The 17,600-nt window shown below is 40.3% G+C and overlaps 1 protein-coding gene across 1 annotated transcript in view; it reads left to right on the top strand.

Annotated features, from left to right (window-relative positions):
* Window positions 1–17,600, top strand: part of HSD17B12 (hydroxysteroid 17-beta dehydrogenase 12) — a 90,896-nt gene that overhangs the window by 30,378 nt on the left and 42,918 nt on the right. The window contains 2 exon segments of the mRNA XM_050897230.1: window positions 3,177–3,223; window positions 7,855–7,930. Coding sequence (XP_050753187.1) covers window positions 3,177–3,223; window positions 7,855–7,930 — 123 coding nt within the window.

Raw genomic sequence — 17,600 nt, forward strand, 5'->3', positions numbered from 1 at the left:
TACAACATAGGGTCTAAGTATTGTGCTCTGCTCTGGCAGGTATCTGGCTGGGCAGCCTTTCTGACCCACCAAACTGCTCACTAGGATCCCATAAACGGGCAGTAACCGCAGCTGCCTGGCTGAACTGGGTGCTACTGGTCAGCAGCAGGACAGGTCTGTATTAGTGCATGTTTCCCATCGCAGTCCTCCGGTGCCAACCTCGACGGCCTCTGCACCAGTGCAACCATTGATGGGAAATCCATTTGCTTAGAATGGGTGAGAGCTGAGCCAGGTGGCTTCTCTTGAAGGGCCTTAGGAAGAGAAGTGTGGCCTGAAAAAAGGTGGTTTTTAGGTTATGTGTCGGAAAGCAGTCCTTGTACTGTGTGTGTTCTTCAAGGTAGTGTGGGAGCACCGAACAGGAAACAAAGTTATCCTTCTCACAGTGGCGCCACTAATAAAATGATGGTATTAGTGCCTTCTTGTGAGAAGAGAATTTCCCTTATTGCTAAGAAAAACTAGCTGCGTACTTTATTCTGATGCCTATGTCTTTACCTGGAGCAGAAGCAAAACAATGTTGTGTATCAGCTAGGTGCCTGTTTATGTAGGTGATGGGTCAAGCACTTTTTTTTTCCTAGTGGGATTTTTGTAATGCTTTTCATCATTTATCTATATCAGATTTGTTTAAATTTCTCAAGTTCTATTCTGGAGGGTACTTTAACCTCTGGACTACAGGTTATTTTAATTTGAAGTAGGGCCTGAAAGAGGAGGAACCGTCCTGTTACTCGTAGTTCAGTTAGAAATCCCTGATCTTCAGCTTCTTAAGTCTCATGCTCCAGCCGATTCTATTGCAATTTACCTAAGCAATGGATTCAATAAATGAGGTAAATATCCTTGACTGAAATTATACCTGAACTTTACTAAGCCTTTAAAGTGCTACAGACGCTTTTTGGAGTCCCTGCCTTACGGAGCATGCACTCTCAGCTGTAGTTGCTAGAAGCTGAACAACTCAGTGTCAGAAAAGAGTATTTTAAAATGCTGAGCTCGTTATCTGGGAATAAAACAATTGAGTCCATGAATTTTGAGTTAGAAGGAGGAGAAATGGTCTATAAGTGTTATAGGGAATGGCTGTTCTTTAGGTACCTCACTAACTGTAATGAAGGAAACAACCACTTTCACCGAGTCACTGAAGTTGAATGTTTTCCAGATTGGGTCAACTTAGAACATGTCGAACTACTGTTGTAAGCCTAATGGGGAGTGGTACTGGTACAGGTTTTCACTGTGCTTTTGTTTTGTTTCCTTGTTTCGCTGAAGCAATAATGAATTGTGTGATAATGCATAATGTGAAACCCAAGATCAGCAAGGCTGAAACTGAAGCTTGTTAGTCCTTGAACTAAAGGGATGGTGCCATCCTGCAGGACTGTAATGCTGTCTGGCTAAATGGGTAACAATATTGGTACAAGTTTGGTTGCAGGCAAGTGGACTCCTGGGAATGTATTCTTGATTTCTTCCCGAAGGTCTGCTTTTTTTCGTCATTTGGACCCTTGCTTGACCTTTCTATATGTGGATTTGTTTGTGTAACAAACTGTTACTCACACTTCCCTAATCATGGCTGGATAGGAAGTGGCAAAACGGTGTGTCACAGACACTTGGTTTTCTCAATAAAATTCACTGGGGCTGACAGTGCGGCAGCTAGAACTCTGTTTACTAGCCAGAGCATCCTGTGTGCGCAGTATGTGTTAGTATGCTAATGGTACAGTCCTGCATATCCTCATCACACTGGAGCTATGGCATCTTGCAAATAAACCTTGAAACCAGGGAAGAGATAAATGTATGTGTACGTACCTTCATCTATGGTCATCTGTAAATCTAGCTCAAGTCAGGGGCATGACTGGGTCTTTCATTCTTAGCCTGTTATTGCACTGTTGGCTGGCCATTCAAGCTCAAATAGGACCTTCGCTGGCGGCTTCGTCACTTGTTATTACGTCCACTTGTTTATAGCTAGCAGGCACAGAAACTGAAATGGTTAGAGCATTTCCTAGCTGTTATTACTCAAACAGAAATATCCTGGCTGCTGTTTGCATGCTAACTGTTATGGGTGATCTGCAAGCAGTGACTAATCAAATCATCTGCAAACACGTCTCCTTCTGGTGCCCTGAAGGGAAGTTATTCCTGAATCCCAGTGCTGGACAACACCTCTGTCTGCTGTGAGTTTCACTCAGGTAGAGGTTGACCTGAGTTGAACCAACATTCTCAGTTCAGTTTTCTGAAACGTTAAACAAGCCCAATTATTTGGTCATGCCTATGTTTAGGGATAAGCAGTGGAAGCACAAACCAAGCTGTTCTGATCTGACATGAGGACAAACAGAAAAATCTGGTATATTCTGTAGCCACTTGGAGAGTGAGAGCAGAGACATGAATGAGTGGAGAGCTAAATGAGTAAGGATGTTGAGGTGTACGTATTGGGTTTGATGAGAAGGAATAGTTGAGAGAAAAAGGAAGTGGTGCTGAATGTGCTTGCTTAAAAAGTAGTTGAAAAAGCAGATTCTGGATGGAGGAATTGCTATTTAGTGAGCAAACTGAGATGATCAGCTACTGGTGGGGTGAGAGCCCTGGAATAGTCTGTCAAACTAATGGCATGTTGAGTCACTCAGAGCTTCTCAGCATGTGGAAAAGAATCCTAGAAAGATTTGAGGCTTGACACAGATCCCAGTCACCCATGGGTGAAAAAGTTTAAGCTCTAGAAGCCCAGCTTGCAGCTGATGGCTGCATCAGTCACTCATACTAGCAGCACGTATGTGTAATAGTATATTACTATATGCTTAAAACTAAGTTGAGAGCTGGTTTAGTAGTCATAACTGAGCTTTTTTTAGTTAAATGACTTGGAAATCTCTCTTAGTCAGCAAAGCTGCTGAAGAAGTGTAGTGGCCAGAGGACTGGCATGAGAAGGGGTGCTGAACCTGATTCTTGAAACAACTTGTTAGGCTCCTAACTGTCTCTTCCTCTCCTTTCTTACATAGGGAAAGGTTTTAGTGCGAATTCTCTAAGAGATTTAATAAAAGTTGTATGTCTAGTCCAGAGACTTTGATGTGTCTCTTGGCTGGAATGAGTACTTTAATAGCCTACTAATGAACACCCATTGCAGTTATTTCTGTGAAGCAACTAATGTATATCTGTCTGGTTTTTTTGGTTTTTTTCAGTGGTCACAGGAGCTACTGATGGGATCGGAAAAGCCTATGCAGAAGAGGTAAGAATTCTTGTCACTTGAAAGTGTATCTCGATCCTTGGCAAGATGTCATGCTGGCTCAACTCTGTCAAGCAGCAGGTCATATCTCCTCACCTTACCTTAACATAGATGTCTGTGGAGAAAGGGGTCTCCTGCCTTGCCTCCCTCTGGTGACCAGCCAAAAGTTGTATCCCTTTTTATTAGTTTCCTTTGTTTGTGAATGCTATTTTCAGCCCTTACCTTGTCCTTCATTTTTTATTTTTAACTTTTTTTTAGTTGTTACAATTATTTTAACTTTCTCAACCCTTGGTATTTCCTTTTGGTATTTCCAGGCACTGACTAAATGGCATTTCTAGCTGCCTGCAGTATGTTCCAATTATTCCCTATAGTTCATGAAGTCTCTGAAGCTGGGTTTTACCTCTGTCTCTTTTAGTGTACTTTTGCTCTTGATGGATATGTGGGCTCCAAATATGGTACTGGAATGTATTGCTTAAGACAGAAAGTGCCTGTTAGTATGGGGCAATTTAGCCTATAAGCCCAGAGAACATCATGACAAATAGTGCTGACTACAACAATTTATAGCAAAAATAACTTTCAACTCCAGCATCAGTATCAAAGTGAGCCTGTTGGTACTCATTTTCATGTTCTCTGAAACACCAGCATGACTTTGTGTGAGGAGAACAGCTGTGAGAGATTCCCTTTTTCTTGAATTTTTTGTTTTGCAGAGCCCACAGGGAAAGTAGCATTCCTCTTCACGGGTAGTCCTTGTCCTTCAGATTTCCCTTGATCCCTGTGTGCCCTACCACCTGCACCCCCGGCCCCCAAATTCCTTTCTACTTTGCAGAAAGTAGCACCTTGTCCTACTGGGTCAAGAAAGGGGAGTTGTCTGCAAAAGGAATTAAGCCTGGTGCCAACAGCACCTGATTCTGGCGTAGAGCTGACAGCTCATACATGCCAAATATCCCAGCTGCGTGGCACTGAAGCTAATGATGCAACACTTAAATTTAACTGCCTAGAGCAAGTGGAAGGAGGTCACTGTGCCCAGGGCATAGCACTATCAGGAGGAAGTCCTCTGGTGTGGGAGACACCCCCTGAACATCACGAGAGATTAGTTTCAGGGTCTATATATTAGGTTATCGGGAGAATGAAACTACAGCTTGCTTTATGTTCTGCTGGTGTCTCTAGGAACCAGGCTGCCTTCAAACACGAATGTGTGCTGCTGGCAGACCCTTGTATTCGAACCCCCATTAGGAGAGCTGACACAAGTATGAGATGCTGCTGGGAAACAATGACTGTTTCAGCTTCTTTGCTGTAGTTGCTGTAGGCACAGAGCAGCCCAAAAGCACCCCAAAGGGTACAAATATTCATTCTTGGGCTGTAGAATAAAACATGTTTTTCATGAGCTGTGTTTATTATTGTTACTTCTTTATTTATTTAGAATAAAACACAAAGTCATCCTTTGACAGTTTAGGTGGATGAAGAATACTTGATGAAGTCAAGTGTGGATGCAGGGTGAAATGTGGAATACCTGAAAAGACTTCTCAATCTTTCAATTAACTCTAGAGATGTCTTCATAAGACTGCCAGCAGAGGCTTGACTTTCTACTAGAAATTCCCTTCAGGTTACTATAAATGCCACTGGCATACAGCTGCTTGGGCACTGATGGCTGTAATTATAATCATACAGATTACGTCCTCCTCCTTGGAGGAGTTTGTGAGAAATGTAACGGTGTGTTGAGAATCGCCTCTTCGGAAGTTTGACATGGTCACCAGGAAGTGACGGAAGAATGTTACGAGTTTGTGGAGTCTCTGGTTACACTCTGCTCTGTTGGTTACTTTCCTTCTTTTCCAAGCAAAGAGCCGTTTTTTCACTTTTCAGTCTTGCAGTATTAAGATCTTTATTCTTTGCTCAGCACTGATATCTTTTTCACTACGAGACCATGCCTTCACGAAAGGTAGTGCCATGGTAAATGAAAATTTTCTTCCCTGTCCGGGTAATGCTCGCCCAGTCTTTGATTCCAAAGCAGCACACTTTTTTCTCTTTCTTTTTTCTTCTTTTTTTTTTTTTTGCAGGATATGGTCAGGAGTCACTATTTGTTGCCCCTCTCTTGCTGTCTGCTGTTCGCTTTTGCAAATCATAAGTTTAAATTTAATCTTAGATGTATTTGTATGCTAGTGGTAAACTAGAGGTTGTGATCCCATTGCGTGCTCTGCAGTACTCTGCTATGCACGTCTGCTTAGTATTGCTTTTTTAGATCCTCTTGCTATACCTACTCTAACAAGAGCTTTGACTCTGCTTTGGTGGGCTGTTAATGACATTCCTTTCCATCCTGGAGAGAAAGGGCTTTAACAGCAGCTGTGTTTTGCTACCAAAGTGGAAAATGTGGTAGTTAATAACATGACATTTAAGGAAATCAGACACCTACATCCACCAACTCTGTTAGAATGGTGACTCCTGCTTGCATCAATCCTTAGGCTACAAGAGCATCTTCCTAATGTTTGCTACTCTGGGTGAGTTTTTGTGATTAGTTTTAAGGTCTTCTCATTCAACCTTTTCATGAGCCTAGGGACATTGGCCAAAGATCCAAGTATAATGGCAGGTTATCTACAAAGCAAGTGGGTGTTCCTCGTGTCTTATATAAAAAAAGTAATTAGTTACTGGGATCTCAGTGGATCATTATTGCTCTTTGGACTGTTGTGTGGTTTCTTTCAACCCACTAGGCCTCTACCAGTGAAATCAGAGCGCTCAGCAGAAACTGATCTGGTTGCATCAGACTCAAACTGAACTTGCTGTTGAGCACTGTATCTTTTCCAAGTTTGATCACTTCTCTTAGTGGTATTCGTTCCTAGTTACAGGCTCTTTCCTTGACCATTTTACGTGCTCTCTACTCAGAGAACTTCTCTTGCAAATGGGTTTCCATTTCCATTTTCAGATGTGCTTCTTAGAGTGCATGCCTTTGGTGTGAACATAGCAGCAGTTTCTCTCAAGCTTGCTCCTGTGGTGGAAGTTCTCAAATGTGCTGAGGTTCCACTAACTGGGTGCATTGGCATGGCTTTACTTCCTCTGCTTGAGACAAGTACAGCTGGATACTTTTCCATAAAGCTCAGGTACCTACTTAAGCAATTTGAGAGCCCAGAGGTCATGACTGCTGGAAGAAAGCAAACTGCATGTCAACAGTCTGGAGCTTGCACCCATGAGGAACATCTCTGGGGCTTTTTTACCCCATGGGACCACAGCTATTTCAGACTCCGAGTAGATAGTAATCAGATTGTCCTCAGTGTCACAGGCTGAGATCCTTTTAGGTAAAGTATTTGCCTTCACTGCCTTGATCCTGTGGAATGAGAGAATGCTATGTTATTCCCTTCTCCCCCCTGCCTTCCAAGCCTACTGTTGGCTTTATGAAAAGTTTTCATTGCAGTGAGCCAGGTGCTTATCTGGAGGTGGATGTGTTCATCCCTTTTAGACAATTGTCCTCATAGCACCAGATCATTTCCTTGAGCGGAAAGCTTAAGTTACCCATGAGGCTGAACCTGGCAGCGGTTTGTTAGCAGTTCCTAGGTGAGTGTCTTTGGTTTCATCACACCTTACTCTACGCTCATGAGAGATCTAGTATGAGATTTCTTATGCTTAGAGATCACACATGGGAGTGAAATACGAAGTTCAGTGATGAACTTCGCCATACTTCTCTCTGAAAGAAGCTTTCTTGGTTTGCATACTTCTGCTAGAAAGGTAGATGAGATTAAGTCACTTTAGGTTGTTGCTGTACTGTGCTGTGGTGTTGTGGGTTTTTTTTTCTTTTCTTTTTTTTTTTTAGATTTTCTTTAAGAGCCATTCTCATCTGCTTCCTAAGGCAGTGAAGGAGTTTTATTGGAGCAATGAGAACTTACCTGTTTTTTATATGTAGGTGTTAAGTGTCTGAAAGGCAGTGTCACTATGAACTGTGGATATATTGTTTTTACTTTTCACTGGAACAGGGACTTATAGTAGTCACAAACATTGTTTGTTTTCATTGCAGAGTAATTCAGATATGTAGCTGTCTTTCTGCAGACACTTTTAAATTGAGTTGTTAGATCATATTTCAAATCAGACCTTGCAGCGGTAGGTCTGATTTAATGACCAGGATATGCTCTGGCCACAGCTTAAGTTACACAGATAGCTTTCCCTAAAAAAACTGCATGAGTAAGTTAACCTGTATACCTATGATTAGCAGAAAGTAAGAGTGGACCCTGACTAAAGGAAGGACGTATTGAGTAATTTTGCAACTCGGGTGTTCAAGTGACCATGGATATCTTAACTTGGCATGTTAAACTTAATTATGGGTAATAACTTCTTTGCTCTGACTTGCAGAGGTGTTGTAAAAGTTCTGTAAAATATCTGCTGTTAGTTTTCTATTTTATAAATGTGCCTATACACCTGTATTGGATGACAGAGAAGATAATAAATTTGGCATGAAGGGAATCAAGTAAGAAGTAGCATGGAAGTATTTGTCCTGGTCTTCCCCTTCATGTTTCTATTTAAAATTGTAATTTTTTCAAACTTGCTGGTCATAATTTGTCAAACATCACAACAATATATGTAATTCCTTTAATTAGGATACTAGCTTGGAAGCTATTTGTGACTGCTCTTATGTCTCCTGTTTTGTTTTGTTGCAGTTGGCAAGACGTGGAATGAAGGTGGCTCTAATCAGTAGGTCAAAAGAAAAACTGGACCAAGTTGCTAGTGAAATAAGTGAGTTGAAAACTTCTTCCCTAAACTTCACAGGCATGCTTATAAATAAATGCAATTGCACATGAATTTCATACGTGCTAATATATACAGCTCTAATTTTGAAAAAGGTTTGCTCTTGTGCACAGTGCAAATGTTACAGATATAAGTGGTAAAGGCCTTGCAGATTAATTTTAGAGGTGTTCATATTTAACTTCTGAGAACAATAGGGCTTAATTCTGGAATAAGTACTTCTAAAACTGTTAGTCTTCCATGAGAACAGCTTACCAGGTCAGACCAAAATACCACCTATCCCCACAGTAGCTGTCTAAAATCATAATAAGGTGAAAAACATGTAGCCATTACTTCATCTGAATATTCCCCCAGCTTGAAGCAAGTTTGATTTCATGGGCTTCAGCCATAAGGGTGGTTTCTTTGTAACTCAAAGTTGTTGAAAACATGTTCCTTATGTTAGTCACTGTATTACCAAGTATACAAATTTATTGCGGGTAGCTTCCTCCTCCTCCCCCTTTTTTTGTTTTGTTTGGATAAACTACTCAAAGATCAGATTAGAGAGCTGTAAGCTCTTTTGGGGTGACGAGTGTGCATAGTCATAGGAATATAGGGAATGAGTTAATGTGTTTAAGAACCGGTATTAGGGATTGTTTCTTCAGTAAGTGTGTAGTAAATGGCTGTAATGCAAAAATAAGGGAGCAACTTAAGTATTCCAATCACAAATGTAAAATGGATATTTGTATAGGATCAGTTAGGAGAAAGCTTCCTCAAGTCTCATGCTGACAAGTGATTTTCCAATCAGAGCAAAGTATAACCATAACACACAGGAATTCCTCTTGTAATCTATATCTCTTAAGGCAGATTTCATGCAAGGTTATTAGTTTGTGCAGAGTATGTCAAGATAAAGTGAGAAATGTAGCCTTGTGTGTAGAGGTTTTTGATAAGCAGGAGTGGGAGTTGTGTACTATAAAGCAGGTTTCTCAGCATAATGATGTTGGGTAAACAAACCTTTAATATTATGCTTCTGTGTTACCCTCCCTTGTCTTGCTTAGACTTTCCTAAAATGGTTTGTGTACATAATGCAGATAATTGTAAGAGCTGCTCTTTTTCAGAGGTCATAAATGTATTATTTTGGCTTGAGTTTGTTAAAACTTTTAATAAATTTGTTAGTGGCACCGCTTGACTGTAAAGTATAATCTGTAAGTCAAGCCTCAACAAACTGTCCTATACTAAGTTGTAAGGGCTGCTTAGTGAATATAAGGATGACTAAAAGACTCAAGGACTTCGACTTGCTTAATGGTAACTGTTTTACTAGTTTACTGAAAGATAGAGGGCATACAATTCTGTTGATATAAATGCCACTGTCTGATTTTTAGTGTCCAATATATGATGGCATATGAAACTATTTTCTAGACAGAAAAGTCTTCCGTTCTATGTGTATGTTTAGGTGGTAGAGAGCGTTCCTTCTTAGAGCAAAGATGGCATCGAGTCCTATCTTCTGCTGGTTTGGAAGTAATTGGCATTGTTCATTAGTATCCTGCATTTAAGGATGTCACTGTAGTGTCTGCACATACCTGCGATACTCAAATCAATACAGTCACAGTGTAAATGCAACAGTATAGGTGTCACTGCTCAGGTAACCTGCATGAGTGCTGAAGCTTACTGCAAATACATAAAGAAGTTGCAACAAGGTGGTCTTTTTGGTGGTTCACTGCAGTAGCTGGATGGTGGTTTGCTGCATATGTGGGTGTATGCAGTCACGTTTCTTACAACGCTGTATAAAGTTGTCTTGCTAAGTAAAAGTGTAACTGATAGAAGTATCTACAAATATCTTGTTCTGGAACCTAACACTTAAGCGTGAGGCGACAAGCTTCCTGGAAGTAGTCATAACCCTTTCTGTAACAGTCTGGAAATCTCTTTCTCTTTGGGAATTAAGCATGATGCTGACAAGACCGATAAATCTACTGCTTTGCGCTTTCAGCACTTACATGATAGCTGCTGGGGGAGTTTTTCAGATTAAAAGAATAGGTACGTGTACCTATGTAGAGCAGCCTGTAATACATAATTACTGTTAAGCCTCACCCAAACATTTTTCTGCTTTCTTTCCTAAACCATTCTGAAATGAGATGACTCACGTTGGGTTTTCAGAACATTTCTTTTGACAACACTGAGCTACTGAAATGTATACCTTGTTCATTGTGGCATATGCTGAAGGATTAGGATAGTCTGCATAATCAAGCAAGCCTGAGCCACACTTTCAGATCCTGCTAGGTTTTAGCTGGACAGAATTTTCTTGTATTCAGGCTCATGTGGTCTCTGCAGTCTGTTCAGATGTTGTCGTATATAAGGTGGGTGACTTTTGTAGAGCTAAGGTTGTAACTACTTGGGTGTTTCCCTTGCAGGCTCCTAAGGTAGCTTTAAACTTCTTTATGGTGGTCCTGCAATTGTTCTTCCAATTAACATGAGCTTGCTCCTCTTGAGTGATGACGCTTAATCACTTTAAGGAAGAATGGCTGTTTAACTAATTCCAGTTCTTTGAATTGTGTGAGCCATGCATGTTTTCTGTTCCTTCCTCACTTTCACTGATCAGAGTCCTGCTCATCCTAGTGAATGGATAGATGCCCTCTGCCACAAATAATGAGAGGGCTTTTGAGGATCAGGTATATTCATTCTATTTCAGAAGAATCCTTTCTTGTGCTCTCAGGATGTACTTCTATTAGGAGTGATATCTATGTACAAAATGCGAGTTGCATAACCACCATCATAAGGGAAGTACTGATATGTCTTTCTGAATGTTAAATGCCAGCTGACCTGGATCTGATATTTTTGTGTGTGCACATTAAACTGGCTGCACTGATGTTACAGGAAGGCTAGATGTTCTGAAGTTGCGGCTCAGTTTGAGCAATGAAAATTAGTGGATTAATTACAAGTAGTTAAAGACTTTAGAAGACTTTCCGATGTGTCTTCAAGCATGTTGTAAAGCTGAATTTTTTTTTGCAGAATACTTAAGTGTTGTAGGATTTGCCACGAAAGGGAAATTCTGCTTTGTGTTCCCTAAGAAACTGAGCATAGGCCACAGACCGAAGAAGAAAAAATTCTGAATTTCCTCTTCAGTAGTCATGGACCACCTTTGCATGGAATTACATAGGTTTTATGGAAGCATATTTGATCTTTTAATCAAGTTTTCATGCACAAGCACTGACTACTAGGATCACTATACAAAATGCTTGATTTAGTTTAGTTCATGCTGCATCACTGTTCCAGCACCTTTGTAAAGTGTCTGTTGTATTACGTCATTAAACACTTTGAAAGGTTCAGGGAGGATCAGAAAGAAAACTTCTCTGTGAATGGAGACAACTATTTGAATGCCACATAACGAGGCTGTTCCCTGATTTCCTGTATTTAATAATGAGTATGGTCCAAGACATCTCAGGTGCTCTGTGCCAGCAGTTGGTTCAAGAGCCATGGGTTTGCAAGCAGAAAAGCTTCAGTTATTGCACTGCTGCCGATAGGTATGTTGTGAGCAGACTTGAGAAGAACTTAGCTGTAGAAACTAATTACCCACAGGCTGCAATATGAAGAATGTAGTGAAAACTAGTCAAGCAGGGAAAACACTTTAAAGACAGCTTGCCTGTAGGGAAATTGTCAAAAGAAGAATTTGGTATTGGTTTACATTGTTAGCTGGTGGCTTCACAGGACAGGTGGTGGAGTTGTGCCTGAGCTGTGGGAGCCAAGAAAAAAAACAGTTGTAGCGAAGTAGTGTTCTACCTGCAAGTATAAGTGTCTACTTACTTGTAGGTAAGTGCATATAAATGCAACATGGGAGATTTTGAGTTTGTCATCAGTTACTATATAATTAAAAACTTTTTTTAAAGTAAATTCCCATTTGCTGCTTTAAAGTTGGTGGTTGTTAATATTATCACCTGGGTGTATGTAATACTAGCTCCTAAGAAATTGTTTGGACTGAAAAATACCAAATTTTTTCCAATATATTCTCACAAACGATCGTTTAACTGGAATACCTTGTCTTTTAAGCTTTAGATACTGTTTAAGAACTAGTGTCCAAAATTTTAATTTGGTTCTGCTACATGTCTTTCTTAAAGACAAAATACAGGTTTTTGGAATTAAAATCTGTGTAGCTGACTATTTACTTCCAATAAGTTTCCTGAGCTCAGTGTGTAGTGTTCCTGAAGTTGCTTGGTCATGATAGTTTCATCTTGAGCTACTCTCTAACCCTAAGATTTCAGGTACATAGTAAACTGATAGCTGTCATGTTTAGACTTGGGCTCTATTGTATTCTTACTACTCTGGCATGATTTGTGAGTACAAGAAAGGAATGGGATGTGGTGCCAAAACCAGAAATGTTCCTTCTCCATTTCCTAGGTGGGTGGGTTTTACAGCTTTCTTCTGCTTTCTTGGTAACAAGATAGCAGGGAGCATTCTGAAGCAGACCTGATGCTGACCGCTGTACCGTGACCTACTGCTACAAATGGCCAATGCCCCCCATGGCAAATCTGTCCCCTGCAGATGCTCAGCTGCAGCTACCTTGGAGCACTTTTCCCCTTAATCTCTGCCCTGTCATTTGCATTTCCTCCCCCTCGTGCCTTGGTAAATCCTCCTCGCATCTTGGAGTTGGCAGGTAAGAATATTTGCATTTAATAGAGGAGATTGAAATGCAGACAAACTTGGTGAGGGAGGGGACATCATCTTACTTTTCTTGCACAGAAATGACAAGGTTCACTTTCCTGAGCTTAACTTGAAGACTAACTGAATCCGGCAGTGATTTTGACCTTTTGTGATCTATTTCAAGGTATATTAATGTGTTTGCAGCCTTCCATCATCTAAGCCAGGTTCAACCTGACATACTTGAAATCCCCCTATTTTTCTTGGACTTGACAAAGTGGCTTCAAATATTTTGGACTTGTTTTGATGCACTGAAGTCACCTTTCACATAAAATTGTAGCATAAGGATCTTTGATTCAAAATGAGCTCTCAGCTTTCGTCTCTGAAGAAAGTTTCCCTTGGATGAAGTGCAGAAAGTTCCCATGGCTTTGCCTTGAATGGTGTCAGCCACTTACTAAAGGAGCAGTTGTCAGACACTGTAGAGAGCTGACGGAGGATTCAAGCCGAATTAATTTTTATTAATTTGTCAAATGAAATAGATGAACCCCGAACACAATCAGCGGAGCATGTAAAAGACGTAGAGCAATTGGGAAGGGAGCTTATTTTTATATATGTTTTTTGGGGTTTTTTTGTTTGTTTGTTTTGGGTTTTTTTGTTTTCTTTAAGAAGCATCCTGCTTCTGTGGTTTGGGGGTTTTTTCCCCCCCTTAGTCCCTCTTTTTTTATCATCTTCTCTTGCATTTTCTCAGTGAAAGTTTGCCCAGATTAATTTGAAGAAACTGAGCAGAATGCTTAGAGAGAAACACTTGACAGATGTCCTGCAAGCTACAGGATGCAGTCCTAGGACTACTTCACCCTTTAGGAAAATTTTGAGGCAACAACAAGGTCGAATGAGCCACGAGTAAAACGTTCTGCAGGTGACTAGTGACATCCTTCCCACAGGACTTTGTTTACATATCAGCTGTGAGCATACGGAGTAACAGACCACATTGTCATAGTTGCTTTTAAGGGTGAAAACCAGTTTAAGAAAGTTTAGCAGTCAGTGTCATGGGTTACACATAGCAGTACGTGATCTGGCAAGTTCTAACAGACGATGCTTTTTCACACTTGGCAAGACTGAGTTAGCCTCTTCCAGAAAGAAGGACTGGAAGTGTGCTTGCTGTGAACCTCACTGCCAGAGTGCTTCTGTGCAATATTTGTTGTGTTGTGTTGATAGTTTGTAAATCCATAAAGTCCAGGAGAAGAAATGTGTAAAGGTTATTTAAATGTGAATTAGGTTCTTTGGGTTTCCTTTTCTGAATATAAACTACAGCAGAAGTAGCCTCTTCCACACCTCAGATACTCTCTATATTGTGTCTATAGGTTCAGGACTAACTCTGAGACCTAATGGTGTCTTGAGTCTTAATGGTTTACAAACTAAGTAATTGGATCAATGGGGCAGATGACTTACTTGGTACTTTTGAAACCCAGACTGAAGAACCAGGAATTAGTCATCCCTGCAAACATTCAGGGTCACTGCTGCCTCTGCCTGGCAGTAGTTGGGTGGGGGAGCAGGTTGCATTCTTTAATACACAGAAACTTAATACCTGTCTCTGCTAACAGCCTATTTGTAACATAAGCTTTTGCGGATGCCAAAACCAAGAGCCCTTGTGCTAGTCTCTGGGCCATTAAACACCTTCTGTTAACACAACAGCTGCAATATATGGCTTATCACTTTCAGTGTAAAATAAACTGAATATTACATGAAAAATGAGTATTGGATTGCTTTCACTGAGTGAAAGTCTGTTCTGCAAATCTGGTTTAAGAGAATTGGTGGAAGCTCTGTTGCCGAGAGACTTAAAATTAGGCCTTTTAAGAGGCTCTACAGGGAATGGTCTCTCTCTGGCACAAGGAAAGGACTGGATGATGCAAACAGTGCTGTCTTGCTTCTCCAACTTCATTCTATGAATGTATATTTTAGTCTCTTGTCACTTTTTTAGCAGGTTGAGTTCCATTACACCATGCCCTTTTTATCTGTCAAAGCTGTAAAAATCCCCGATAGACTTCTCTGCTGAGGAAATGGTGATAATTGCTTTTATGTTTTTTTCAGGAATATGTTGTGGTGAGGAAAATAATTAATGCTAGTTAGTAGCTCTTCATAGAGAAAGGAAACTCAGTTGATCTGTTTTTCACAACAAATTCTTTGGAAAAAATCCATGAATATGAAAAATAAACAATTTAAAAAATGGTGTAACTAATGGATACAAGTATGCTTGCTGTGTAACTCCTTAAGCATGTGCAACACTTCCAGTGCTGAACTGGGTAATATACTTTGTGCATTAGATGTGGACCAATTAACAATGTATTTTCCCTTACAAGTAACACTTTGAAGAACCCTGAAAACTGTGCTTTTAAGTGTCTTGTCTTTTGACTACAGTAAACACTTTTCTGTGAATGCTGAATGCAGATGAAACTATCAGGGATGTAAAAAATAATGCTGAATTAGCCTAGAAGCTTGTTTCACTTTTTAAATTTGTTTTAATTCATGTAGAGTGACTGACTTAAGTGTCTCCAAATTGACTTGAGAGTAAGGGCACAATTTTTTTTGTTAATCCATACAATGATAGCTTTCAGTCTCTGTAAGTGACTCTTAAATTCTTCTTACTAAGCAATTCTCTTGGTCATTCTGGAATTCACTGTTGAACTTAAATCTGAAGAAAAAGTGTTTTTTTAAAGTCATTACTGTTCTAGTAATTATATGGCTGGAGAATTTAGACTTTTGTTTGCAAAAAGTGATGAAAAATTCATGTTTACATGTATATATGTATCATGTGTACGCATTGTCACAGTCAAGCAATAATGATGACGTTAAGGAAAACTAGATGTTATAGGAAGTATTGGAAATAGTCCATATGCCCTTGGTAAAATGAGTTAGTAAATTAAAAATAGCTTTCTTCATGCTGTGTAAAAACCAGTATCACCAATGAATATCAAAAAAAGTCTTGGAGGGGGTTGAAAATAGCGTCAGGGAAAGAGGAGAGAGGGAATGGGAATTTGAGATGCTGCCTGTCGCACAATACTAACCTTCCAACACCTCACATTGCTCTTCTCTCTGAAACAACTTGGGATTGCTTCCTAACAAAGTCTTTGTGCAGTTTCAGCCATAGTGGATATTTTGAGGTAGTGATGAGGAAAACCACACAAGGGCAAAACGATGCTCTTCTCGGTAAGCAGGACTCCTGACCTGCACGAGGACAGTCGCACGTGCGGTGTCTGTTGGTGTCTCTCATGCCTAGCCCTGTTGCGGCGTACTGGAGTGAGGGAGTGTGCATGGTGAGCATCAAAGCTGTGCTTTCCTTGTTGCCTGAAATAACGCCGACATTTGGAAACATTGCAATGACTTGACTGTGCAGCCCCCCTGGCTGTCAGCCTCTGCAGCTGTTTTTACAGGCTGCTTGATTTTGTGTTTTAGTTAGCTTTGTAATTAGGACAAGCTTGATTTAGGAAAGCTTACAATGTTGAGCATAATATTTGGGTGAATGGGCTTATTGATTGATCCTGTGTGTTGCTAAGAATGTTTTTCTGACTTGGTAAGTGTATCTTAGGAGCTGTAATATATTTTGACGTAATGGAAGTCAGAGAGGAGCAAATGGAGGCAAGTATTAATACAGCGTGTCTTCTTCCTATGTTTTGTAGTAACAGTACTGCTTATACACATAAAAAACTTAAATGTCCCCTGTGGCTCAAGGGTTTGAGGACTTTGGCTTAGAGATCCATCTTCTGCTGTGTCGTCTTTGAAAGCTGAGAAGTAAGGAATTGACTTGTGTGTGTGTGTGTGTGTATTGAAACTTAAAGGTGTTTAATGGAATTGTAACATTTTAAATAAGGTCTTGCATTTTTTTACCCATTCTATACTTCTATGTGATTAGATTTTTTAAATATTCACTATTTTTAAGGAAGCTGTATCTATGAAATTACATGTGCAACTAGTGCAGTATGTAAGGAATTCCCTGGCAGTGTTGCACGTGTAGTTGCATGAAAGCAATCTGAACCTATTCATTAGTGCTTGACCAAATGTGCATACACATGTGCTTTGAAAAATGTGTTGAAACATAGCAAGTTCTGTTAAATTGTAGGCAGACATCTCATTATGCTATGCAGAAACTGATACAGTATAGCATTCCTAACTGGAGACCTCTTTTGCAAACCAGCTGCGAACAGAGCTTTCTTTTAGCTACAACTTACTTCAACTTTTGTTATTCCTTAGGTTACCAGTACTCTGCTTCAGAGTTTTATAGAAATGTCTGTAACTTATGTATCGTAATAAAAATCCTACTCTATCTGTTGCTGCATATCTGCTTCCCTTCTGAATGCTCATGTTCTCTTGCATGGGGTCTCTGCTGTGCAGCATCCCCCTGCATGAGGGTTCAGCACTGACCCTCCCTTATCTTTGGTGCTGCTCTCCAGGCCCTGGTCTCTCTTGTTTCCTGTTTCACAGAAATGAGAAGCATGATCCATCATTTGGAACTCATCCCTTCAGAAAGGCTAGCCCTTTAGGTATTCGGTTTGTCTATGGACTTGGTAATTGAAACATAAATAAAATGCATGTGGCAAAAGAGTCCAGAAGTTTTGCTCTAAATCGCCTCTTCTCCATCCGTTACCTGTGCTACTGGGACCTGATTCCTGAAGAATGTTGCGGGTTCTCCAGGGTTTCTGCTGTCTTTGCTCATAAGTATCCATACACTCCTCTGGTAATTCTGTATTTCACTGTGGCTGACAGGGGTGGGGTGGGGAGGAGGAGGTTTGTATCTCATTTTACATGTCTTTCTCAATATCTTGGACTTCATTGAGTAACTTAGAACTGTAATTAGCAGCTGGTCTCTGTTCTGCTGAAAGGCAAAGCTCATTCCTTGCATTCTTAAGTCCCTACAAAAGATCAGAAAAAGCTAGCTCTTGTTATACCCAGCTGATTTTAACATGCTTCTATATGGTGCATAATAGTGTGTAATAACAAACTGCTATCACCAGTCTGAAAGTATTTGGTCCTTCTGGAAAACAGATTCCATCCATACATGACA

This window comes from Gymnogyps californianus, chromosome 5 (assembly GCF_018139145.2).
Source record: "Gymnogyps californianus isolate 813 chromosome 5, ASM1813914v2, whole genome shotgun sequence".
Lineage (NCBI taxonomy): Eukaryota > Metazoa > Chordata > Aves > Accipitriformes > Cathartidae > Gymnogyps > Gymnogyps californianus.